Consider the following 27,839-nt stretch of genomic DNA (forward strand, 5'->3'; position numbering starts at 1 on the left):
TATTTTCTTTTGTTGTACAGTATGAGCAGTACAAACGTGATTCTGCCTGTTCAGAACTGAAAAGGTATGCCCAGCATTAGAAGTTCTAGATTTCTATAGACAGTCTTTTTGGGAGGAGATGTCAGAAAGAAGTATTGAAAGCATTCCAAGTTATAAAAGTTATTTGCAATACATTAATATTGCCACAAAGCTACCTGTTGTTACATCAGCACATTTCCTCATAAATTTTTTGTACTTATTTTAATCTTTTTGTCTCCTGCTCTTTATTGATTTAGTTTCTCCTTGATTTCTCTTGTATCAAATTTCCACATCTCTCTATTAAAAATCAGAAATACCTTACCTGTTTAAACAGGTATTAAGATAAAATTTGTCTTGGAGGTCTCAAAGGCATATATAACTTTTTTCAGTTTTTGATCATCTCAGTATATTTATGAATAGCAAACCAAATTTTTTTTCTCACCTATGCCCTGTAAGTGAGGATGAAGTCCATTAAGGATAATGGACTGATGCTATAATGATATAATAATCAAATGTCACTACATCCTTCGAGCCTCACGCTTGCTTTACAAATTTCTCATTTCAGCATTTAACATGATGTGCATACCTGTTAATGAGAATAATTTCATTGTAGAATTATTGTAATCTACAGAATAACAAGCAGTCATGAAAGTAATTAAAAGAATAGCAGTAGGCCCAGATTCAGGGAAGCAATTATTTACTGTGACTTTCCTTTCAACTTTTGTCACATGTGGTTTTTACAAGGTTTCTTTTATTACCCTGTGCAGTTGCCATAATAGCAACATGTCTGTTGTTGGAAACCTCAGGCTGTATTTATCCCAGGCATACCATGCAAGTAGGAAAATTGTACTTAAGCCATGCTGTAGTACAGCATGCCTTGGTTCATTTGTCTGGATTCAGGCAACTGAGGCTGGTTCAGTGTGTTTCCTGTTAGTATAAAATTTACTTCCATGCCATTTTTGGTGGATCATTAATTGTTCTTGTCAGGTAGCAACAGTTTTGTACTTGAAGTCCTGCAGCAGGTTTTGTAGGATGTAGAGTTATTGCTGGGCTTATGTGGAACAGAACTGAAATAAGTCTGGTTTTGATTTGCTTTTATACCTTTTAACATAATTTTCAATGTTTCTCACTGTGCTTTATTTTCTTTGTTGCTCATGTTTCAAAAAATACTACATACCGTGCTTAAATTATTATGTGACATGCTTCAATTTGTTTTGGTACATATAAAACAATGTATTGGATAGGAAATACTCTGATCCTCTTCTTCATTTGCATTATCAAGATAAAGTTTCATATATATTCTTAAAATAAAAATTTCAGTTTTGAAATTGGAAAGTGAAATGGGCATCATTGCTACTTAATGATTTCTGATTTAAGAGATAATTTTGAAATACTTAGTCAGTGTCTTGCATACATGGAATCATGTTTCTATTGCCTTACATCCTAATTATACCATGTTACTTTGCAGAATGTGTTTTCTACAGTTTCTGAAAATAAGTGTTTTCTTTGGGATGGCATGAGTTGAACACTGAGAAATTGGGATGCATTAAATAACTGGTTGATTTAAAAAATAATTTCTGAGTCTTCATTGAAACCTAAACAGTAGTAAGATTTTATTTTTTCTAGAGAAGCTTCTTTTAACATTTGCGTGCACAGATGAGACAGACATGCATCAAATAGAGAATGAAACTGGAGAATTTATTCAACAGGTTTTAAAATCATATTGATTTTATTTGTTTACCTATTTCATTCAATTTTTATTTTCAACTACTTTGGCATCAACATTCACGTTTCATATAACTTTTGTCTCCGACATGTTGGCGAAAAAATAAATCCACAGCCCAAGTTTCATATTGTTTAATTGTTGGAACCTGCTATTAAAAGAATCTGTGAAAAGTTTTACATAGTTTTGTTTGATTGGTTTGTACCCTCTTTGTCCCCCTGCCCTATATTTAAGACTTCTGAAATTGAGGGAAAGAAAAAAGGTTTATGGTAGATATTTCTCTCCTCTAGCCCTAGTTATTGACTCCTTTTGATATTCCTCCCTAATTTGATTCAGGATCTGATTGTTTAAGGTAAAAAACAACTTTGCTGCTGTGCTTTCTTCCCTATAGCTGTGGCTGTGCTCATACTGCTCTGTTGGCCAGCAGTGTTTTGGAGAGGCACATGCATCTGTATTTCTAGCAGGAAATAAGGAATCTGATAACTGTAACGAAGGAACTGGGTATGTGCTGGATGCCAGGAAACAAATTAAAGAGTAAGAAAACTGTTACAGAGAATAAAAATTACCTAAATCTAGTGTTTATTCACACTACTTAATGAAGAAAGTATCAACTCTTAAATATTCCTGAAGTTCTTTGTTTATAATTTTTTTCAAATAAAACCCAGCAGTTTTGCCCAGTTGGCTATATTGTTTCCTATATCTGTTGAATGATTTCACAGTTGAAAGCTTTCTGGCTTTCAGTTCTTCTCCTGAAATGGCATGTTGCTCTGTGCTGGTCAGCTGAGGTGAGAATGGCTATTGGAAAAAGTGCTTCAGGGTGTCAGCAAGCCACAAATAGTTCTCTAAAATGCCTGTGACTGTGCCATACAGTAGAAAAGAAAGATGCCTTTAATTCTGTGTGAAAGCACAGAATTTGTATCTGGCTTGACTAGAAAAGGACAGAAAGAAAATGACAACTGAACACCACAGAGATATGCAAACCATGCAGAGAGGGGAGAGTCGAGTGCTTCTTTTCTAAGAAGTGCATAAGGTTATACATGTTACTGAGCCTGCCCACGTTTTCTTGCATAATCCTTTCCACCTCCTTGCATGACTTAACTCAGAATATAGTGCAGGCAGGTCAATGAGGGTGAACCAAAAGCTCTGGTCATGAGACTAAAAGGTGACCTTGTTATGCTGTGGTGCCAAATCTCAGCTGAGGCCTCCTGAGAGAGATCCTGGCATTGTGAGGGCAAATACTAAAATATTTGGGAAATAAGAGACTGTTTAAATAAGATCAATGTGGTGAAGAAATCAAGTCTTCAGGAAATGTTATGTATGCAATGCTAATCTCTCAGAACGCTTTCCTGTTTTGTTCATGGCATTTTTTTTTTTTTTCTTTATGAGTAAATACTACTTTGGCACAGAAAAGTGCTAGTCTGCTCCTCTTTCTCTGTGTGTGTCTTCTAAAGAAGGACTCGATCCTGCTGCAAGATGCAAACAGGCAATAGCTTGATTAGTGCTGAATATGTGGACTTCACATGTATAGTTTCAGCTAAGTGATGTGTAGCACCAAAGCCAGCATTGATTTCAATTTTTCCAGTAAATCAGTACATTTCAGGATGAATACTGGACTTTTTTTTTTACAGATTGCTTCTTTCATTTGCAATATATAAAAAGAACGGATTCTTGCTGCATTTTTATTCCAGATTTTCAAAATCAAGATGTCATATTTTTCCAGTAGAATGACTTGAATATTGGATTTCCACTTGGCCCACTGACGATGGAATCTGTTGTATTCAGAATAATCAGGAATATATATTTCTTTGCCTAGGAAAAATAATGTGGGAAGAACTGCAGAGGGACTGTTGCTAGCATGCGGTCAACAAATTACACAGCTACTAGGCTTCATTCACTTGCCTTTAAAAATATGATTGGCATTGATATCACCAAGATTGTACTGAAGACAAAGGGGAGTATTTTTTCAAAAACTGGAGTATTAACTTTAATCTGCAATGGTTTCACATATCACTACAACAAGTTGCATTAAAAAAAATGGGAATTTTATGATTTTTTTGGGGGGGGAGGTTTTTTATAGATTTTATTTTATTTTAATTTTCATTTTATCCCATTTAATTTTGTAAGAGAGAGAAGTTTCTGAAATAACCTTTTCCCCACTGAGGTAAGGTTATTTGTATAAGCAAAGCACTCATGGTTTTCATGAATAAGGAAGAATAAATGCATTACAAAAAATGTGAAATTTAGGATTCCCCACTACCACTGTCATTTTGGAAAGTTTTATGCAGAACCTTATTTTTTTTTATGTTGCCCTTGATTGTTCAAGAGGAACTTCATGGTCGTACAGTATTCTGAGCACATAGATTCCCCTGCCTACCTGCAGACAGCATGCCTGCTGTTTTTTAATCGTTGACACCACTCTGGTGGCAGTGCCACAGTGATAAATGCTTTAAAAATGCAGATAGGTTAAGTAAGTTGTGACAGTGATCTGTGCAAAAGGCAGCTTCAAAGGGCAAAAATAATACAGTGTTAGAGACCTTTCATTGAGTAGAATACATAGGCTCCCACTGAAAACTGAATGAGGAAAGAAGAAGCTGATAGACAATATATTAATGGCCACAACAAAGATAACAACACCAAAAATACATATATATATATATACACTCACGTATATACAGAGAGAGAGAGGCACTTAAACTGTGAGGTTTTCATAGTTGGAGAAAATGGTCTTGTTTGATATTTGCATTGGAGATGTGTTTGACCAGATCTCATCATCCTTTAATTCACTACAATAAAGTTTGATACAGAAAGGAGTATAAGTTTCGTACGTAAGCTTGGTATATGGTAATAAAAATAAGCATACATATAAACTCTAGTAATCAGAACCTCAAAGAACTGCTGTACAATAGTGAGGGCTCTTAAATTTCTTTTCCTAATTGGCTTATAGAACTAAAGTTCTGCTTCTAGCATGGTCAGAAATGCCCCAGCTTTTATTATGCTGGATGTTTTGCTCCCATTGGGCATATTACGTAAACAACATGAGGTAATTTTTTAAGTCTGGACTGTTCTACATTTTAGAAATTACATGTTAAATAGTGTGCCACACTGTTGGTTTTGTTAAGCGACACGTGTAGTTCCTTTTTTAGGCACTTGGACAATAATTAGGACATTTTTTAATGTTTAAGTTTCTTTCTATGCAAGAAGATTCTAGCCAACATTTGTTCCCTTCCAGGAGAGAATTTTAATTCTGAGACTGTTCAGGAAGACGTCAGTTGATCTTGATAAAATTGTTCTATTTTGAAGAAAATGCTCTCATGTTCCTTTGCTGCTAAAAATACAAGTGCTAACAAAATGTACTCTAAGCAGGAGAAATTGTCACTTTGGAGGTGGATATGTAGACTTTAGGTTTTCCTGAAGTGACTGTCTTTCCTCTACAGACATTAGACAACTGTAATCAACAACCAGCTTGTCTTGAGCCTAAATGTTTTGTTTGAAATACAAATGGATATATGCGCATTATTAAGCTCTATGTGGAATTGAGAGATGAAAGTCTTGTCTAAAAATACAAGACAAGTTTGATGAAGAATGAGAGAATGGGTCCAGCTCACCAGAAACCCAAGTCATTGCCTTGATTGGAGGATTGTTCTTACATGTCAGACATGTAATTAAAAGTTTTCAGGTGTGTACTTAATAGTATTGGTACATCACAAGTACAGAATGAAAAAGTCATCATTAAGATAAAATAATAAATACAGTGGAATTTATGAAAAAGCAAGAATTCTCAATAAAGGAGGAATTAAATGTGTCAATCAACTTGATACAAACCAATTAACTCATACTGGAGTAGAAATATGTTACAAAAAGAAAGAGCTGATGTACACTTTCAAAGACTTTTAGTCTTTTTCAAAGACTGTGTTTCCTGTGCTGGGTACATCAGGCGATTTATAAAATGAATGTTGTAATTCAGAAAGGCTGCATATTTTTCAGTTTCAGCTCCTCAGCATTGATATTCAGATAAAACAAAAATCTATGACTAATTATTATATTAAATCATATTATATTTATCTGTATGCACATTCTTCTGTGAAGTGTAATATCCTGGAATGGAGATAAAAATTCTATTTTGGATAATGCTTTGTTAACAAAATACATCTTTTCTTTGTCATTGATGAGGATAAAGACTCCATCTCACATTGTTAGGGAGCTGTTTTATGTCTGTCCCATGATGCAAATATGCCCTATAGCCATCTTTGCTGTGCTTAAATAAGCACTTTATTTCAAGTTCTTTATTGGCAATTACCAATGATTTTGTAGTTATTTGGCAGCACATGGCAGGGTGATAGGACATTATTTCACATCAGAGCAGGTATGTAGGATATATTGAAGTTAATAAACCATCGCTTTGCTCTGTTAACAGACAAAAAAAATTATTGAAATAAGGTATAGGTGTGCATAGGTTAATCATAAAGACTTTTACGTATATTGGGAATGTGAACTATGTAATGGTAAGTTATTTTTTCCTTATGTGACTGTGAGGGAGGCCTAAGTACAACCTTTTTTTTTTCACTTATGTCCACATCATTACTGTGGCTAAGTAATTTTCACAATTTTGAGTAATTTTTTGATATTATATAATCATTATTGACATAGGATATTGTCCTGTTTTGCTCTCTTAGGTTTTTAGAGGAAGATACTGTTTGTAAAGATTTTCTTTCAAACTGTGTTAACTTGTAAATATGTTTTTATTATAATCACCAAATAAACAAGACACTAAATAATTCCACAGTATCAGCATTAACATATGTTCCAATGAATTTCAGACACATTCCTCATGTAGAAGCCAAAATACAGTGAATTTCAGTGAATGATATAAAAGTGTTGCAGAGAGTGAACATGAGTGACTCAAGGCTCAGAAAATGCACTTTTCCAAAACTTACTTAGAAGCAACCCACAGCAATGAAACATGCAGAGAGATGTAGTATATTCCATTGTTCCTGAAAATTGTTTTTCTTGATATTTTAAGAAATCAGGATGAACCAGAGCATTCATAAAAGAAAAATTTACATTAGGTGATTCTGCCACTGGTCTGAAATACATCTGCTGAGCACTAAGTAATGAGTAATCACTCAGTCTTAACCTTAACCTTAAATCTACTAAGTATTGCTTTAGCTTTACATGTGTTTTTTGTCCTACATGCCTCAGAGGAGGTGCTTTGTTTTATGTATTTTTTCCTGGATCACAGAAGGCATGCAACTTTATATGACAAGAGTGCTCGTTTGTTTGGTTTTGTATTTGTGTTTTCCTGTGGTGTTCTGGTCACAGTTTTGGTCAAGTATTCTTATTAAGAACTATATTGTAGCTCTGTGTTTGGCTTTTCTAATAGTACAAATTCAGTATAACAATATAAATATTCTAAGTGTAAAGTTTCAATCTATTAATTTTATATCTAAGAACAATTCAATTGTTAGAGTACCTGTTCTGTTTTAAAAAGGCTTTATCTTTGTTTTTGTGGGACAGCCTTCTACATGAGAATTATTGTCAAATCCAAATGAAATTCAAGGGAGCCTTTTGTTTTTAAACTTCAGTGAGCACTCATGCTTTATTTTGCAGGAGGTAGGTAAACGTCATCCACTTGTTAGAAACCACCACTTACCTGCATGTGCAAATGTGGGGTGGGAAAAGTATCAAAATACTTAAAAGTTTGCCATCATTCAAAATCAGACTTTTGCATTAAATGTTATTGCTTTTCTGCTCTGTTATTGTACTGATGTATAAGGTGTGGAATCCCCACTGTGTCTTTTCTAGAAATATGAATGAAGAAGCCTGTATTAGAAATCATTCAATTAACTTACATTCAGAATTTGTACATCATCTTTGCATTTCTACTTTTTTTTTCCTTTTAAGGGTTGTAAAAAAATCTATGAACTGGCACATGAAAAAGATAGTCTTATTTAGGGATGGTGCTAGAAAAAGGTCATGCTTTTTTTTGATCGGTGGAAATTAAATAGTACTTTGTGTTAATGTACCATTTAAAACATTCTCAGCTGTCATGGGTAGTAAAAATAGCTCTTTTGTTATGTATATAAACTGGAAATGTATTCAAGACTAACCCTACACAGTAGGTTTGGGTCTGATGCAGAACAGATAGAAGCTAGAGCCAACTGAAAGACTCAAATAGCCAGAGCCAGGTAACATCTCATGTGCTCCCACCTCAAAATCCTGTTTTGTTTTGCAGAGGAGTTATAGCTTTACGCAGATTTTGAAGATGAAAACAGCACTCTTTACTTCATCTTTTTGCTCTCTGATACTTGCTCTGGAAATCTGAACACATGTACATTCTTTTACTGTGCTTGTTATCTTCCTAAAAATTCAAGATTTATCAGTGCTGCATCTTTTAATAGTCATCTTTATTATGCAGGGGCCAGTCACACTTTTCCCTACAAAGGCCAAATAAAAAACTCTGTGCATTGAAATGTCATTCCATAGGCACTGTCATCTGCATGCTCTCTACCATTTCCTGATATACACAGGCACAAACCCCCAACTTAAATATGTTTTTCAATCATATGCTTCTTTCATTATGTAAAGGGTGCAATAAATGCATGTGACATTTTACAGACATGGTTTTAGAATCAATAAGTTATACTAGGGAAAAAGGAAATAATCAACCCATGCTTTTTCTATACATAAAAGCCATACAGATTTATTTGGAGCTCATGAGGGCAGAGTTTGTTTTAACCAGAGTTTCTTTTTTCCATATACACATTTTGTTGACTGATTAATCTCACAATGCTTAGCTTCAAGGGAAGAAAAGAAAAAGGACAAACCCAAATTCCATGTTTAATACTAAAATTGCAAAATATAATGAAAATGAAATAATAATGCTAGGATTGTATAGAAAATAGATTTTATGCTTGAATCAGATTACAAGAACAACTTCCCCTCAGGAGCACCTCACTATTATCTAGTAATATTTTGAGAAGTAAGAGAAGTATTGAAAAGTGTGTTTGGAGAAGAATCTGCAGAGAAAAAAATCGTAATTAAACCCAGTCATCCCAGGAGGTGGTGGCTGTTTCATCTGCAGCTATTGACTGGGAAAGGATCTAGGTAAATAAAACTTGAATGGAGTTCAAATCCATTTACTTTTCTTTGAAGTCAGTTGGGCTCTGTGTGAAAGGTTATGTATATGAAGTGTTTGCATAGTCTACGCATACCTATGCATAGAGAGATAATAGTTTAAGACTTCAGTGAAAATAATTAAAAGAGATGTCTTTAAAGGCTTTAGCAAAATGCACAAACTCCAGCGTTGTTTTGTACACAAAGAAAAATATTACTGTCTTGAAGACTGGAAATGGTCTTCAGGGGACTATAATGCTCAGGCTCTGAATCCCAGCATTGTATTGCTTTTTAAGGGAAAAACCTTGAGATTTACACAACTCCACTCCAACTTCTTTGTCGTGTTATCAAGGCAACATGAATAGGTGTGTGGAGTGTGCTGCACTCGTTTCTATGTGTTACAAATAATTTTGCATATAGGAAGTTTGTCTAAACTGTTAGGAGTACATGGGCCTTCAGCTGAATTCAAACAAATGTGTATATATGTCTGCTTTTTACAAGAAAAAACACAGCTCAGTATTTTGCCTCTGAACTGATTAAACTTCTGTCCTGAAAGGGACAACAGACTCATTTCTTAGATTGATATGCTCGTTGCCCTGCACTGGATATGGTTTACTCTTGATTTATTAAGCTTCCTGGTAAATGTGACTTAACTAGTCCCTTCTGTGAATATTTTTCTTGTGCCCTTTTGCTAATTGCAAGGATGCAAATGCCACAGAGATCTTTATATTTCTTGTCTCATTTGCTATATATTTTTGTAAACTCTAGTACTGTTTCTATGTAGCTATTATAGTCAAATTTTGAGTATCTGAATTCTATTGTTCTAGATTCTCAGTAATGAGAATAAGGAGTGTTATGTTGTCTCAGTTTGCAGAAAAATAATCTGAAGTGTAAAAAGCTTTTCTTGTGTTGATGCAGAAATTTAAGAGCTGATGCTTGTGAGTCTGTTTACATAGGTATGGCTTTGGCAAAGAGGGATTATGTAGAGCAAAGCACTTTGGTGTTTGGGAAAAGTTTCACATTTAAGAGTCCAGCATAACTCAACAAAAACGAATCTTGTAGTGGATTTATCAGGTTTCTTTTGAGCAATGAAGCAGTGCTACCCCATATTCTCTGTCAAGCAAAATGAGATATTTGCCAGCTAAAACACAACTAATGCATGAGCAAGTTCATATCCCGTAACTAACAGGCTGTTGCACTTCAGGGCTTCAGCTTTCTGGTCTACCTTTTGGGTCTGTAACGCAGGCCGTGATCTGTGGATTGTCCGTAGTAAGAAAAAGAGTTCCTCTTGCCTTAATGTTTGAAAGGAGCACTTTCATAGCCATCTGAGATAGCTGTTAAGTGCTGGTAGAAAGGCTTATGTTCCAGAAGGCTTTTGTTTTTCATTGTAAATGAAATAGAAAATAGATGGTATTACCTTAAATCCATAGTCCTGGGATTAAAAGGAAAATCTATAATAGGAGATTCAAATATGGAAAATATCACCCAAAAAATTGGGGAAAAATTGATTTTTAGATTCTTCAGAAATTCTTGATGTCAGCATGAGACGGGAGGGTTTTCAGAAAGATCTAGCACTTCTCACGAATCCTTCAGTGGTTGGTTGTCTCCTTGAGAGTATTGACAAACACCAAAGAACTTTTCAGTGCAACTGTGACAGAGCAGAACCGTGGGCTTCATCCGTATATTCTGGGTATTCTATGAGGAGTTAGTATGTGGCAGAGTAAAAAAGTTACAAATTATACATGTATAAACAATATGATTTACATAAAGCCCTTAATAAGTTCTAAAGCTTGCTGGAAATTGGTTGAAGATTGTTTCTGCTGTTCCATTGTAGAACTGTTCTCTAAGAGGTACAGCAATATGTTGTACTCTTTGGATGTTGTGTACTTTCTGTGTTAGGAAAAAGTGTCCTCTGTAATAATCAAGAGAGGTTTTTTGATCTCCCCATGCTCAATTTCTTACAATGGGTGGAGGAGTACGTGTCAGAATTTGATTAAACCATCTTGGTCTTTAAAGTTGTTTTGTATATATACCAGCAGGCCATCTCATTAACACTTGGACAAAGTACATAGTAAGTTTGTGATTAAACATCCTCTTCCTTCCCATGGAAATCAAATACAATCACAAATTCTTCCTTCCCTGTATTTGTTTATGTTAGAGCTTTGCCACTACCTAAATTATGTTAGTTTTGGTGCATACTTCAAATGAATTTTTTTATCATTATGTTCCAGACTGGACAAATAAACATCATACGTGTACTTATTTTATGTAGCACCATGCCATGATACTCAAACAGAGCTAAGTTCCCTCAATGGGATACTGAGCTAACAGAGCTCTTCTGTTCCTACTAGCCATGTTTAGTCATAAAGAGATAGCAAGTGTGTCTGTGTGGTACTACACTGTCCCATGTAAATGTATGCCTCCCCATTTGTTTAGCTGTTTGCTCACATTTGTGGGTTATTAAATGGACTTTCTTTTATGATCTCTTACCAGCATAAATATCAGCGTAAGAAAGACAGAAAGTTGAGTGGGCTGGACATAGCTCTTGACTTTAATGATAGGTGGTTGGAGAAGTTAGATTCCCCTGCACAGTCCTCAAGGTGCTATTAGCATCTGATTTGTGCACTTCAGAAATGGCCAGTGCATCTTCAGGGATGGCCCCTGGTTGGTCCCAAGCATAAGCACCATGTTAGTACCTGACATGATACTGTGTGATTATGTGCCAGGAACTGGAAACTGTTGGAGAGGGGAGCACAACTTGCTGTCACATTTTGCTTTTTCAGAGCCATGGCTATCACTAGTCATGCGATGAAAATTGATGAAAATTAGTGCCTCTGATTTGAAAAAACTTTTGGTTAGCTGTCTCTGTGAGAATAATGTTGACATTCTGTAATTCTCCCACTTTGTTCTGCAAAGTCACATTGATTTAGTTTTAAAACTGTTTTTTTTTTTTATAAATGAATAAAAAAATTTCATCTCTTCTAAATTCTATAAGTGGGAAAAATCTTTCTTTCTTTCTTTCTTTCTTTCTTTCTTTCTTTCTTTCTTTCTTTCTTTCTTTCTTTCTTTCTTTCTTTCTTCTTTTTCTCTCTCTCTCTCCCATTCTTCCTCTCTTTCTCTTGTTTCTTCTTTCCCTTTTTCTCTCTTTCTTTTTTCAAACCTAATATGTAACCTAATATGTTTTAGTAATTCCAGAATGACTTTTGGATTAATTTACATTTTGGCTATGGTGTGTTTGGAATCAGTGGCTCACATTTTAACTCTTGCTGGCAGAAAGAGCTCATGCATCAAGCTTTTAAAGGCACAGTTGAATGAATTGGATTTTGCAGTTTCAACTATCTCTGTTTCTAATTTTATTTCAGACAAATAGGTGGCTTACTTCCTCTACTTTCGCATGTTTGAAGTTTCTTACTTATTACTTAAGTTCTGAGGAAGTTTTCATACTGGACACCCCGAATTGCAGAAGTTTTGCTGTTTTTTTCAACTTGCAGTGGTCCCCAATAATTTCTTTTAAAAGGTCTTTTCCTCATTGTAAGTTTTGATAGTTCTGCCCTTTTCCTTCTTGTCTTATTTACTTATTTCTCTATAAAGTATGTAAGATAACTATAGCTTTGCTAAAAAGTGATTTACAATTCATTAGCTTTCCCAGTTCACACTTCTAAAAGACTGTGTCATCAGAAGCATTCCTAAGTTTGTCCATTTTATTAGTAATAGAGAAAAATATCTTAAACTGGTAACAGTTTCCACATTGGCAGGAATAAATGAAATGTGAACCCTGTATAAACTTCTGCAGTCTGGAGTTGTTTTCCAGCCTTGGCCTGCTATATATTCCCTGTCATATGCTCTTAGGAACAGAATCCAGATCAGTTTACTTCCTATTATATAATCTAAGTCGTTGTCACTGAGACTTAAACATTAGTAACTATTTCCACCCATGGGGGTCATGTGTTGTGCGAGGATAGAAGAAAAATATTTTCTCACTATGTGAGAGATGATTCTTTTGGGCTGGGAATGAAACGAGTGGTAGGACATACACAAAAAATACACTGGGCCATAGTACTGGAGCAGAGAAGACAGCCAGGCGTTGGGTTCTGATTGCAAGAGCTCAGAGTAACTTTCATAAAGTTTACAGAAATAATATCAGCAGAATTTCAATTGGAAGTTATTGCATCTTCCTAATGTCAAATATTCAGCTCATACATGAATGTGAATATCATCTCCAGCAATAAATGAATTAAATATTGCCACTTCCAAATAGCATGTTCATGTAAAAAGATACAAATTTAGATTTAAAAAATATTAAGTAGTGGTGTAGCCTAAGTGGTGTAGCCTTTTTCTATAACTGATATTTTTTCCTGCAGATTAGTATTGAAAGAATGGTATTAAAATGAATATCTGTTATTATTGATAATGGAAAATCTGCTGCTTTAGAAAGATAATGCTATTTATTTTTCAAGCAATTTTCAACAGCTATGCAGATAACTCCATTAACACTGACTTAAAATATTAGTTCTTCCATTTATAAAATATTACAGTCACATGAATCTATAACTCACCACTTCCAAACATCAGAATTCTTCAAGTACATATCAAACACACGGCTCCAAATTTACCTGACTTCTGTTATTCTGGGAAGTCTTCTTTTTAAAACATTTATTCAATGTGAGTTTTAGAGAAAATGAGTGTGCTGATGTAGTTGAAAGGCTAATATTGCCAAAGATTGTTCAATATTGGTATAAAGAGAGTTAAAATATCAAGCATCTGTAAGTTGTCAAGCTGGTAACCACCATACTTAAATATGAGGGAGTAGTGCTAGAATTTAAGAGTGGTTAGAAATTAATTAATAAGTTTATCAATACTCTTGCAGTGTAGAGTGCAGGGAGCTAAGACTTTGACTTATAAAGGGTTTAGCTGAGCTTATTAAAACTAGTTCTTTAATAGCAGAAGAAAGTTTTGATTTGGGTTTTTTTGAAAAGTTGATTAGTTTGGTGGTGTGTTTTTTTCAGGTTTGCAGAATTTTTCAACTTCAATCAACTTCAATCAACTTATTGTTAAATCTGATTAATTCTTCAGACTGGATCACTGGCATTTTCAATTTTGCCATCAACAGCTCATTTCAGTGCACTTCAATTTTGGCGGAGTGAATACCTCTTTAAGTTAGATATTCTATTGACTGTCTTTTTGAAGTAATTAAAACAGAGTTGCAATCACTTTGGTTGGAATTCATTTCATTTAACTCTAGTTAAGTCATCCAGAGTAAGCCAGTCAAGTAGATTTCCCTTAAAAACAGTGGAAAAATGTAGTAACAGAAGAGATGATGAATGGAAGTCCAACTCATGACTGTGACTGTGAATGCAGGTAATGGATTCCCAGGAGAATGTGGTAGTACAACATATGAAGTTTAAAATAAAAAACAACTAAAAAACCAAACCTAGCAACAAAAATCAAATTAATTATAAATACGGAATTAATATTAGTTTTGACAGATTATGTTAGTCATCTCACTACTGACTTAGCAATGCTCTGATTTCAATGATGTGACAACTCCAATATATTTACAGTATCATTTTCTCAGATGGAGGTTCCAGTACTGTAAAACCTCACTTTAGTTACTGATCTAGTAATAACTTTTGGCTGTACTGCAAATGGAATTTTAATTACACTAACAGCATAATTTATGTTTTTGCTTTTTATAGGGCAGTATCTTTCAGGACTCACTTCTGTGTCAGTAATCCTATTTTGAGTCTTCTAAGAGGAAGAAAGGAATTCCATTGCTTGCCTTTAATTCTTGGTCAAACTGAATTAGACCATCAAATATACTCTGCACTGATGCAGCTTCAACTTGATTATTGTGTGCAGTTTTGGTCACCACAATATAAAAAAGACATTAAACTATTAGAGAGTGTCCAGAGGAGGGTAACAAAGATGGTGAGGGGTTTGAGGGGATGATGTATGAGGAGTGGCCAAGTTCACCTGGTCTGTTCAGCCTGGAGGAAAGGAGACTGAGGGGAGACCTTTGTGCTCTACAACTTCCTCATGAGGAAGAGGACGGGCAGACACTGATCTCTTCACTTTGGTGTCCAGTGACAGACAGAAGTAAGGGCCTGAAGTTGTATCAGAGGAGGTTTAGGTTGAATATTAGAAAATGGTTCTTCACCTAGAGTGTGGCTGGGCCTTGGACCAGGCTCCCCAGGGCAGTGGTCACAGCACCAGCCTGACAGTGTTCAAGTAGTATTTGCACAAAAATCTCAGGTGTGTGGTGTGACTCTTGGGGTGTCCTGTGCAGAGGTAAGAGTTGGACTTGATGATCCTTGTGGGTCCTTTCCAACTCAGCCTGTTCTGTCATTCTGTGAATATTTGCACAGCCATTGGGAGCTAAGATCTGTGATCATCCTAGTATAGCTCAGCAAACAAATTTTGCTGTAGCTTCCAATTATCCACCCAGTTGATGCTGTTCTAAGAATCAGTCCATTGAAATGCTAGACCCTAAGAAGAAAGAAAGTTATGGGGATTTCTCATATTATCTTACAGCATGAGACTTTTCCCTCTTTTCTGCTTCCCTCCATGGAGCCTGCCTCTGCCAACTTCCTAGACAGTTGGAAGAATGATTTGCATATGTCTGCCTTGGATGTGTGAGAGGCTCTCATGTTCCCACACTGCTTCAAGCACTTGTTTTGTTACTGCTGCAATGGGATGACAAGTACACCACAATACTGCTTCTGAATTGCAAATAATTACATATTTGTTCCATAGATACAAATATTTAGAACTAGTTCCTTCATCTGCACTTCAAGAAAAAACAAAATGTTTTTTTTCTCAATAAGCTAGTGATTTAGACTTAAAATACCTGTAGATGTATTTTTAAGAATGAAGTGAAATAGGCTTTAAGTAACAATTGTGATTTTGGGATTATTTTTGCTTAGACTTTTAGCAAGAGTAGCAAACTCTAACGTTAGCCCTACAAATACAATTTAATATAATATATTATATGTAAGCTATTTTGTTGTCACATATAAGTCTGGAAAGCATTTGCAGACATGACTCTTAGATTCAAGCCTGTAGGAGAAACTTTACAAAACCCAACATCTTTCTAAAATGCTGTCTAGCCTGGGCACATTTTTAGTAGTCTTGGTCTCACACAGGGTGTATTTGTCCTGAAGATTAAACCCTAGTGGAAAAAATCAGTGAATTCCCACTCGGAGTGCATCTTTCATCTACCTGGGTTTTATTTATCACATACCCCTTAGACTCTGAACACAGACAAAAAGGAGACTATTTTCCCATTCAGGATAATTAGCCTGTGCCTTAAGGCTAGGCACCAGAGCTCCTTAGGAGCTACTTTGCCTCCAGAGCTGAGTAGTTAGAACTAAAAGCGGAGAACAGACTCAGTTACTACCTTACAGTCTTTGCACATCTTCCCTTTCTCTAGAACAACAACAACAAAAGAAAAAAAAAAACAAACAAACAAAAAAAACCCACCAAAAACCCATCTCAAGTAGGGGCTTCATCTTCTCACAAAACTAACATGGTACTTTTTTCTTCAAAGGCTCAAAATCGTTCCTAAGATTATGACAATAGCTTATAGAAGTTGGTGAGGCAATACCATTTGATGAGATGGTACCTACTATTCTGCCATCCTGCTTAGAACTCATTAAAGAGAGGTTAATGAAAATGGAAAAACTTACAGGATTTAAGCAAGGATCTTTGATAAGAGTATAATTCTTATTTAACTCATTATGTTCTAATGCTTCTACAAAGTAATTTATTTCAAATACAGCAGTGTAATTAACATGTGTAAGTTGGAGCAGCAAACTATTCAAACCTATAAAGCAAACACTGTACCCCACCTGAGCTCCTAGCTCTAGTATTAAGCAGTACAAATAATCTGCATTGGCTACTTAATGATTCTAAAATTCTAAAATAAACATGTATTTAAAAATCTCAGTCATAACTCATGTTTTATTTGGACATTAGTCTATATGCCAGCTCTGATACTGATCTTAGGACATGATACTTAGGTCACTCAGTCTGTTAACACATTTGTTTCCCATGTCTAAACGTGGATTATATTTCTCAGTCACCTCACAGGGATGTTATAAGACTGATTTTGCTCAAGTTTGCAAAGCTTTTTCCAGTTCTTGGCTTGCTGTCTGGAACTGGAGGGCAGTACACAAATGCAAAGTATTTCTACTATCCTAACAGCAGCTGGGGACAGATTTTTTACATGCCAGTTCTTATACTCTGGGACATGTGGCTGCTGAGTCAAGTGATGATGGGGCACATTGAGGACAAGGCAGACAGAATGCAAGCAGGAAAACAAACAGTTACTCTAACTTTTCAGAAAACCAAAACTAAGACACCCAGTAAAATCAGAGTCTTAGTAAACAGGAGAACAACATAAGCCCTTCTCAGTTTTACAAGCTGTTGTACTGATAGCTGATTCTGGCAGCTGACAACTGCAGAATATTGATGAAGCGTTGGTAGACGCATGAACATTTTGAACAGATTGATTATAACTGACTGAAGTCTACAATGCATGGTGTATCAAGATACATTATTTGTTTGTAGCATTTGCTCTTAGTTTGACCTTCTTGCTTGCTTGCTACCTTTTTCCTTTTTTCTTTCTCCCTTTTTTCCTTCCTCTCACATCTATCCTTTTCCCCTTCCTCCTCCCATTTTTTTCTCTCTCTAGTTCTCATATGCTTAATTAAGTTCAAATGTGATGAAAATGCAATAAAAATGTTGCTTATCAGGTGTTATAAAAGTGTCCTCTTGTTTCTCTCCTGTTATTTGTTAGCAGATGCATGCAGCTCCTATCACAGTAAACTGCATTCTTGTTCACTGCTTACATAAATTGGATTTATACAGGCGAACTAGAAAGAGCTTAGGAGAAAATCCTTGTGCACATCTGACTCAGTGTATGTAAAGGCTGAGGAATCTCTGTGTATTTGACAGCGAGAAGTGAGATTGATGGCTTCACTCAGGACCCACTCCAGTCGCTATTCCTCTGCTGCTTCCCTGGGAGGGGCAGGCAGTGTTCCTCGCCCACTGCTTGCCTATAAAGGCATAGGTACGAGCAATGCTCCCTTGCTAGCTTTAAGCACATGACAGTATTCATATGACTGACTAAGAACACTGGTGGTGATCTTTGTTTGCTCAAGTGCTGTTTCTTTTTTTCTTATTTTGGTCTGGTCCTGTGTTCTTCACATGAACGTCATCACACATGCTTGTTTTTATGATTTCTGCCATATTTCTTTTTATTCTTCAGCCCATAATAACCTATAAGAGTTTCTGAAAAGGCATTTTGATTATCACTGCTTCATTCCTCCATCTTTTGCTTCTTCCTTTATCAACATTTATGTCTACTAATGTAAAATCCTGGGGTTTTTTAGTTGCTAATGGATTTTGCAGTTGTCATGATACTACCTATATTACTCAAATATTACTAGTTAGGGGTAGGTTAGAGCTGGGTATATTAATCAATTAGACTTCTTTAGGAGGGATTCCATTACAGGGATTGCAGCAGGACATTAAATGCAGATTTTACAGGAGAATACCACTTTAGGTCCTGAACATGTATGAGATGTTGGATTTAATGTTAGTGAGAAAATGAACATTTATTTTCACCTTGATACAAACATGTATTTTTTTTTCCTCTTCATCTTTATTGACTGGAGCTAATTTTGGCCATGATGGTCATAAAAGAATATCAGGGAAGCTATTCTTAGATCTACTTTGTGGAATAAACAGGAGGTGTGAGATACTATGATCCAGGTTCTTCTTTGTGACAGCATAATGCCCACTGTAGGTTGGCAGACAGGACTACAGTTATATGGTGCAGTGGCCTTTGCACCAATTTGCCTCTAGGCTAAAGCACAGGAGCAGCCAATGCCCCTTTGCTTGTCTCCTTAACACTCCTGTAATTTACTGTGAAGCTTTTAAAGGGAGGAAAGCACTGAACTGTCAGAGCCTGTTCTTCTACCCTAAAGGGGTGGCTATAGTGGGATCTCTCCAAACTGTTAGTGACATTCAGGAACCTTCAGCATTCTTTTAACTAATGTGGTGGCTGTGATTTTTCAAAGTGCTTTTGTATTATTTTTAGGAAAAGGAGTGCTTCCTCAGTAAATTGATAAGCCCTTCCATTTTTATGAAGAGCAATGTGTTGATGTTGTTTGCCATCACAAAAATTTATAATAGCGATAGAAGTGTTGTCATGTGAATATTAAATATGAAAACAAATATGCTCAAGCCTTTGAAGTGTAAGAAAACAATAGTTAACCTTTTTTTCATGAAAAAAAAAGACCCAAAAGTTTTCTCAGATGAGCAGAACAGCTTTTCTGGGATAGATGGCAAACTCTTGTTCTTTACTTCCACTTAACTCACAGAAATAGAATTCTGCTTTTTATGGCAAATTTGAGGTTTTGTGCTCTTGAACATGCAGTTGATCATTTTTATTTGTCCTCTAAGTTACAGTGGGCTTTCTGAGATACTCTTCCTTCTAATGGATCTTTATTAGCAAAAATAAAGCAGTCTTTAACAGTGTTCACAAACTTAAGTCTCAGCAGCCAGAATTGTTTCTGTTTGTCCAACTTGTTCTAGTGACAGGTCCAGGTTTTCCTCTCTGTGTTTTCTCAGTGAACTAACATTAAACTGATACTGGGATAAGCAGAAACAAAGTACATACCACAGGTTCTTTCTGGATATGCATATAAAAATATTTATATGCTCTGTGTACTGAGCAATAGATACCTACTCCTGCCAGCAGGAAATCTCAGTTATATGGTGCAGAAGCCAAACTACCTGGGCTTTTAAAATTTTGCTTAAAAGCCTGATGTTTTAGTCACTGATTCAGCTTTCCCCAGAGGTGTGCCAGCTACATGAGATTGTAGCTGATGTCTACAGTCAGCTTCAGTGAACTGGAGAATCAAAAGTACACTGGGTTTCTATCACAGGGCTAGCCTACTAATAGGTAATCTTAAAAACAATATTTTGCTTGTTTTGTGGCATATATTGCATGCAGTGCTACATGGCATTTACTCTAAAAGTATGCCAGGCACTGTCCCAAGAGATAAGTATAAGCTAACACAGTTGGGTTTTTTTCGTTTTTGTTAAGGTAATCATCTCACTCCCACTGCTAATGCAGTTTACTGTGAGAAATTGGAATATGCTGTAAGTGGCACAGAAGAAATCATGTAGAGGCTTGCTGGTAATCATCAGCATAACAGCAACCTACTCACTGTTATCATCCGCAGTTTTGAATACTAGTATGGCAGGAGACCAATCAAGAGTAATAAGTTGCCTAAATGCCCAGGAAATAAATGGGGAGGAAAGAAGAATTTGCAGTTCATACTGTATGTGTAGGCTGGATTACACATAAAAAACCACAGTGGACTCCAGTTCAGTGTTTAATAATAATGGGATTTGTTAGTGGAAAACACCTCAGAAATAAAAAATGGATTTTCACCACTACATATTTTCTAAAAAAGTTAATGCAGAATGTAAAAAAAGTAAGGTTTTTTGACATTAGCAATATGAAATTTATTTCAGGCTTTAGAAATTTTGTGTGGATTTGAGCTGCCTGAATGTGTTTGCTACACCTCTTAGAACCTCTGTAAAGTATCATTGTGGTGGCAGCTCTTAAGATCCATTCGAAATTATAGAAGAGCTGTGGAAAGCTTCCTGATGTCTTCTAATATGTAGAAACAGCAAAATTGGTACCATCAAGCTCCAACTTGTTCCTGCAAGTAATATCAACATCAAAATATCAAGATCTTAAGAGTAAAATATGGAATTTTAATATTATGTATTTATTTTATGGATACACAGGGAATTTTAAATCTCTCCTTAGATCTCTGCTTTTCAGATGTTCGCAATTTGTTCCTCTGTGTTGTTGATGATGATTTTGCTGTGGTACCAACAAATCTCACTAACACTTATTTATAGCACTTAGTTATAATTTAGGTGTTACTTCTTTCCATTGTTTCTTCTCCACATGGTAGATTGTAGAGCTATATAAATTAACCCACACAAACTAGTCACTTTGCAATAAGTGACCAATTGCAAATACAACTTCGCTGACTGAGATGAGTAATTTTTAACAGTTGCCACATATTGACTGGGCTATTGGAAACATTGTTGCCACAAGTTTTTTTGCAGAACAGCTTTTGCTTCTAAAATCAGGTGTTCTTGTTCTGTGCTTCCATGAAAGCTGGAAATTGATCTTTCCTCCAAGGGTTTTTTATGTTCCCTGATGACTAGATGATAGATGACTATTAAATAATGTTGTTTGATATGGAAAAAAGGGAAAAAAATTGACAATCTGTTTCTTTCCTTGTTTTTCAGTCTAGTTGGAGAAGAGTCAGAGACCAAAAATGCCACCTGCAACAGGAGCACCAGATTACCCACCTCCTGATGGAGGCTGGGGATGGGTTGTGGTCTTCGGGGCTTTTATCTCCATTGGATTTTCTTACGCCTTCCCCAAAGCTATCACAGTGTTCTTCAAAGAAATACAAGAGATCTTCCACACATCATATAGTGAGATAGCTTGGATATCATCGATAATGTTGGCTGTCATGTATGCAGGAGGTAAGACATTCAGGAAATTAGTAAATTACTTTGCTTGGTTGGTTTTTTCATATGGTCTTAAAGCATTGCTTCCCCTTTGGGCCTTTTCTTTGTTCCTGTACCTAAGATTTAGGTAATTTGGATAAAAAAAGATTTTGCAATCTTTCCCTAAATTCACAATTTTCAAGAGTATAATTTGGCAGCAAATCAATGCTCAAATAATTTCTTCTGGGTCTAGTAGGGGTAAATTTGGTCAATTTCCACTGTCTTGGTGAGATTTCTCAGTACATCCAATGATGAAGCTTAATTACGAAAATTATTACAGCAATGAGGGTTCATTCATGAGACACAGGTATTCCTCTGTAGACAGGGGGTTTACATCTGATCCTTATTTGTCCTAAGAGTGATACTTCAAACATGCCCTCTGTATGACAGCTAAGATGCAGACAATCTTATTCTTGGGACTGAACAGTGAACATAAATTCTCTGATACCTTTTTTCTTGTAAGCAGGCAAGTAAAGAACAAGACAGATGTTAAAGGATTTTAAAGCATAAAGCTATGTTTAATAACTAAGTGTCAAATCTGCTTTGACAGGCTTTGTGTCTATCAACCCCAAAGACTAACTTGTTAAATTCTGCATGGTTTCTTCATTTTATCAGAATTTTTTTCTCCTTTAAGTATTGGTGAGAGCTAGCTGCTGCTTAGACAAAACACTTAGTTCAAAGGTGTGAATTATGTCAATTCAGGCAACAGATCTAGCATTTCTCTTTCTTTTAATGTTAAGAGATAACCACCTGGAGCATCTGACCATTTGCACTGATGGAGCAATTAAATGCATACATTTACAAACCTGCGTTTATGTATATGTATATGTGTGAATGTATAGACATAGAGCCTGAAAACACTGTGCTGATAGCATACTGATACTGAAACTCTTTAATCACCGAGGAGTGTCCCTCCAGTATTTTTCAGAAGTGGTATCTGTGTAACAGTCAAGTAAAGTGTTGTCAGGTCCAGCAAATGATCTGTTGAAGGGTGAGTGAAGTGTCATTTCCAGCATGGTAGTTTTTTAATCTCCTATTTCATTCTCCCTAAGCTCTGACACATGAATAGCCCTACCTGACTTAGCAGTCAGGGAAGTAAGGAGCGTGCCTACAAAGAGGATCAGGCTATCTGGATTGCTCTCTCCAACCAACTCTTCTTCCCTGTCTGACTACAATAATTAAGCTGGAGCCATCATAGCATTAGCTTTTGCACCTCAGTTGATGGGATGGAAAAATTGATCTTTTTTCAAATTCTGTCAATCACAGAGACCTTATGAAGATATCTTAACAAGTCATATCAATATCAAAAAGAGATATCTATCTATATCTATTTAATTTCTATTCAGATATTTTTATACTATTTTTATTCATATACTAATAGAAAATTGTAAGTTACTGATATAAAGGATTTTATAGGACCAGTGACAATAGACAAGTGAATTCATCAAAATTCACCAGATGAAGAAATAACTTGAAGCAATCAAGAGTGGAGTGAAAGAGGGTATATCTCGTCATATTCAAGTCCCCCCTAATGCAGCACTTTCTTAAGGGTGCATCAGCACGTGCACTGTGGAGTGTACCTGAGTAACTGTGGAAGCCTCTGAACAAGTTCTGAACCCATCTTCCCATCTGCATGAGAAGAACACAGGTGTTGAAAAGATGGATATTTTTTCTGCTTTCTGTATGCTGTGACTTGCTCACCCTGAGCTCCTTTAACAATGTAAATTAGGCTTGCTCTACAGTGCAGGTGCTGCTGTGTTGTGTTCTCTGCATAACATTTCATTTATGTCATTTCTGTCAGGTCAAAGTTCACTCGTGTTTCATTGACAGTGCACCTGCAAATCTCAGGACATTTCCCTGTGGTCATTTTTATCTGTGAGGTTCAATGTGCACAGCTTTGCCTATTAAATACAAAAGATTCAGTATTTCTGCCTTTTCTCTAGTACTTCTTTGACTGTTCTGATTTCCAGTTACTAACTCCACTTGTATTTCGACATTAAAAACTACAAAATTGTTTGCTATTCATTCTGCTAACACCTACCCCATTTACTACAAAGATTATCAGCACAGGAACAGTAAGCAGAATTGTTTGGATATCTTGTTACAGACTCTTGGTTTTAAAATGCTGAGAATGACGATCCTGCCTGATATAAACACTCTTTGAAGCCAAAGCTTCTCTAGGACCACTTCCTAAAAACTAGGCCATTTAGACAATCACTGGCAGAATATGAAATAGCAATCCGGAAAAACATTTCTGAAGGAAATCACTTCATTGTTTTTACTGTCTGAAGGTGGTTTGATTCTTCACATTTGATGTGCTGTAATGTGAAATACACGTTCAGGCCACAAGTACAAGGTGCATTGTTTACTGTGGAGTGTGATACGTGCACCTGTGATGAACACTGCTCATCATGCTACTAATGAAGGTAACCTGAAAACATCTAAGACCTGTCATCTTCATTACAGCTTAGCATTCAACCTATTAATCATCACAGTGGGGTCAGTGAATAAGTTGGACTCTGTGCAGACACTTTTTGCTTTGGAGGCTGCAGCCTCTTGCAGTAATTAGCTGGCATCTGTGTTTCTGCAACAAGGTATTAACTTACCTTTCAATGTCTCAGAAAAAAGCTCCAGTAAGGAGCTAAAAGAATGTTAATTATATTTATCACTTACTTCATACTTAGAATAAATGGCATTAAATTATAGCAGACCATCTGGCAATCCGTATGGTCTCCTGCGGTCCTGGTTAATTCCAGCAAATAGGTCAAGCACAGCATTCACCCTCTTAGGAAAGCACCAGGCAGAGGTGACAAATCTGATAAATCAAATCAATATGAAACTAATTTTCTCTCTCAATCTGGCACAATATGCAGTTTCATACTGTTTTCTGCTGTGTTTTAGGGGGTTGGTTTGTTTGTTTTCTTAAGCTCTCTCTTCCTTCTTCCCCACCCCCCCAACTTTTTGATGTTTGTTAGAGTTTACTAAAAAGGCATCCCAAAAAGCAAGATCCAGTGATGTGATTAAGGTTACTAGTATTGCACAGCCTCTACTGTTCAGGCCATGCTTGATAAAAGCATCCTCTGGAGAAGAGCAGTAGTTCAGTCTCCATGGTAACTACTTTTTCTGCCTCTCTTGAGCAGAAACTGTCAATTGCATTAAATTAAGGGTGATGGGTTTGTGATGGATTCCTACACCCAAGGGACTGAGATTGGGACCACCAGACTTTTGTCACTGGAGGACAGAAGCTGGAATAAAATGGAATTAGTTGAGCTATCCTGGCAGCACAATCTGCGTTCCTGTATGTGTATGAACAGATATGTGTATAAAATGCATGTGCATGTATGTATTCTTATGTATATAAAAGATATATGTATCCATATACTTACAGAGTCATATTTCTGCTCCAACACACAGAGAAATTAAGGAATTGAAGAAAAAGGTCAAATACATTTGACCTCAAGTTCTCTTAGTTCATTCTTCTCTTTTTCAAAACTTTACCTCTCACTTTGTGCAGTGTTATCAGCCAAAGGTGATTAAGGAGCTTCTTATCAGAGTTTGATCTGTTTCCAGTAAAAATGTTTTCATTGCTTTCAGTGTGGGTTTGATAGGAGCCACAGTGGCAGCTATGAAAGCCATGTGACAGGTCTGGTGATTTCAGACATAGCTGACCTTGAGCTTTAGATTTCCTCAGGGAAAAAGCAGTTTGTTCACTCACTGGTCCTTAACTCATTTTCTGTCATTTTCCAAGGACGATTTCAGTTTGCGGTTTTTGTTTCATTTGTTTGTGTGTTTTTTTTCTCAAAAAGAACTTTTTGGGTGTAGCATTGAGTTATGAAGATTAGCTTGAGAGCTGATAAATCCTTCAGACCACCCCAGCTGTGAAATGTGGGACAGTCTTACTGGTCTGAAGTTCCAAAAACATGAAAGTTTCATATAAATTCTGGATAATGTTTCTGAGTAAATAGTTAAAAATGCATCTTTAGACTGCTTTGGAAGAAAGATGCTATATAAGTGTATGGTGTGGCCATTATAATTTTTCAAAACACGCTTATTCATAAAAAATGTAGCAGTTAATATCTTCCTTTCTCTTCAATATTACGTAAGTTATTCAAGTCTGAAGTGTTTCCAAACAGTAGCAAACACTTGAAGGATTTTTCATGTGACAGCACAAAAGTAATGTATAGACAAATCCTCATTTTGACTTTGTCTAATATTAATCTGGAAAATAACGTATCATATGGTATGTTCAAAATATTTGTGATTTTATCTCAGTGGGTGTTTTGGTGATATTGCTGTGAAGATGTAATGGCAGGCACAGTGGAGATGACAGTTGTGAAATCCATGTAACACAAACAACAGATGGTTATGGATTTTTACTTTTGGGCAGAACCTGGGTTCCTACAATTTTCTTTCTCCCTGATAACATCTTCTAATTTCGGTTTTACAAATACTGGCATGAGGAATCCAGTGGCCATCAATATGGAGATTGAGAAGCTTTCTTGAGTTGTCATATCTCCTTTGTTGTCAGGGGCAAGTGTTTTTCCCCATCAGAATATGCAAAGTGTTGCATTTTAATAACCTCATTTAGAGTGCCCTTGAAAGCAGAACTTACTAACTTTCTGAGTTCCTCATGGGCATAAGGGAATACTTCACATTTAGCCTGAGATATATGAAAAACATCTATGTCAAGTTAATTTGAGACTCACAGATAAAGGAAAAGGAGTCGTAATGAGGTTTCACAAGAACAGAGCATTTTGACTCTTACTAGCAAATGGAGATAAGAGTAACAAAATATTATAAATATACATTAGTTCAGTTCTTAAAAAACAAGACCTGAATGCTAAAGCCTGTGAAGGGTAATACAGCCAGGCTTGTATTTCTTGGAAGGCTTTGAGTTTTAGTAAAACTGGATGTTGCAGGGTAGTGTTCTGCAGAAGCAATGCATGTTTTAAACAGAGATGTCTTCCTAGATGTTTAGAAAACACTCTAAAATGGTCAAGGGAAGAAAGGTGAAAAAAACCCCAAAACCATATCTGTTTTAGATGGTTTTATACATTTTCTTTTCAAACAGGTTTTTCACCTTATGTACAGGAACAAGATGGTTTTTCCTCTGCAACTTTTTACATTTTGCTGAACAGATAAGAACTAATTGCTAAATATTCAGTGCCTTTTGGGAATCCAATATTATCAAGTTTTCATGAAAAAGGGTTTTGCTGGGATCTGGATGCACTTAGGAAGCCATCTCCAAGTTAAGGACATGTGTCCACTGAGTTTTTTTGTCTTTTATTGTATGCTTGTGTTAATTTTGAGTAATTGTCAGAAAGTCATTACATGATACAGAATTCCCACTGTGTTTCTGCTAACCTCTTTTGATGCTGCAGCCATAAGGTATTGGTCATGGTTTCATACATACAATCACCTGGGGCATGCTTTAGAGGTGAACATGGCAGTGCTGGGTTAATGATTGTACTTGGTGATCTTAGAGGTCTTTTCCAACCTTAACAATTCCATGATTCTGTAGAAATACTTGTGGTAACTTAAATTTAATTAACTTGAGCCTTTTACTAAAACAGGTCTCATTTACATACAAGTAAGCAATGTGGATTATGTAATGAACATTAATTAATAACTCTCCCTTTGTAAGACTTTGTCTTGATCTTAATTTGGTTTTACAGACAGGATTTTCAATAAGTTAATAAATATTGACAGCTTTTTTATCTGCAAAAATGATGCTTTTTTGATTTCCACTTAGTTTCAATTAATAGGTCAAAGTCTAACAATAATAAATAACATGCATCATTTTCTAAGGGGCTAAAACTTTGGGTTTGTTTAAGAAAGGTATCAAGGGACAAACTGCGGCCTTTGATATGTTCATTGAGCTTGTAAAACTTTGAGGAAAGAATGCTTATTTTGTGAGTACTGCAAATGTTGGATTAGTTCCCATATAGTTTTTCAGTGGATCATACAATGGCTGTGTTCGTGATGTGTGTTGGGTAATTCAAAGGTAATGAAACAATGGTCTAGCGCAACTGGGAATCATGAGACATTTATGCAGATACCAGAGAAGAACTGTGGGGAAGGAAAAGTCTGTGTATACCATTGTAGTCACCCAGCACTTCAAATGAAAGAATAAACCCAGCACTTTACAAAGAACTTATTATAGATTTTTACTGTTCCATTGTTTTGGAATGTCTAAGAACTATGCCCTTGTTTATTTTGGAGAGTATATTCAAGGAAAACAGAGTTGTACTGATATGTTTAGAAGATATTCTAAGCCAGTATCAAATGGCAACAGCTGATACATTCTGTGATTCATAAAGATATGTAGTTCTGCGGTCATTAGCAGGGGTGAGTGTGCCAGAGACTTTGTGACAGG

General features: G+C 35.9%; 1 protein-coding gene across 3 annotated transcripts in view; it reads left to right on the forward strand.

Moving 5' to 3' along the window:
• SLC16A7 (solute carrier family 16 member 7) overlaps nucleotides 1-27,839 on the forward strand; it is an 84,362-nt gene that overhangs the window by 25,610 nt on the left and 30,913 nt on the right. The window contains exons 1-2 of one of the 3 annotated variants that reach the window (XM_041465705.1): nucleotides 17,809-17,924; nucleotides 21,197-21,439. In XM_041465705.1, coding sequence (XP_041321639.1) covers nucleotides 21,226-21,439 — 214 coding nt within the window. In that variant the 5' untranslated portion in view covers nucleotides 17,809-17,924; nucleotides 21,197-21,225. Of the gene's footprint in view, nucleotides 1-17,808; nucleotides 17,925-21,196; nucleotides 21,440-27,839 lie in introns of those variants that run through there. The other 2 variants (XM_041465703.1, XM_041465704.1) reach the window with 2 other exon arrangements.

Source organism: Pyrgilauda ruficollis, unplaced genomic scaffold (assembly GCF_017590135.1).
Source record: "Pyrgilauda ruficollis isolate IOZ18807 unplaced genomic scaffold, ASM1759013v1 scaffold19, whole genome shotgun sequence".
Lineage (NCBI taxonomy): Eukaryota > Metazoa > Chordata > Aves > Passeriformes > Passeridae > Pyrgilauda > Pyrgilauda ruficollis.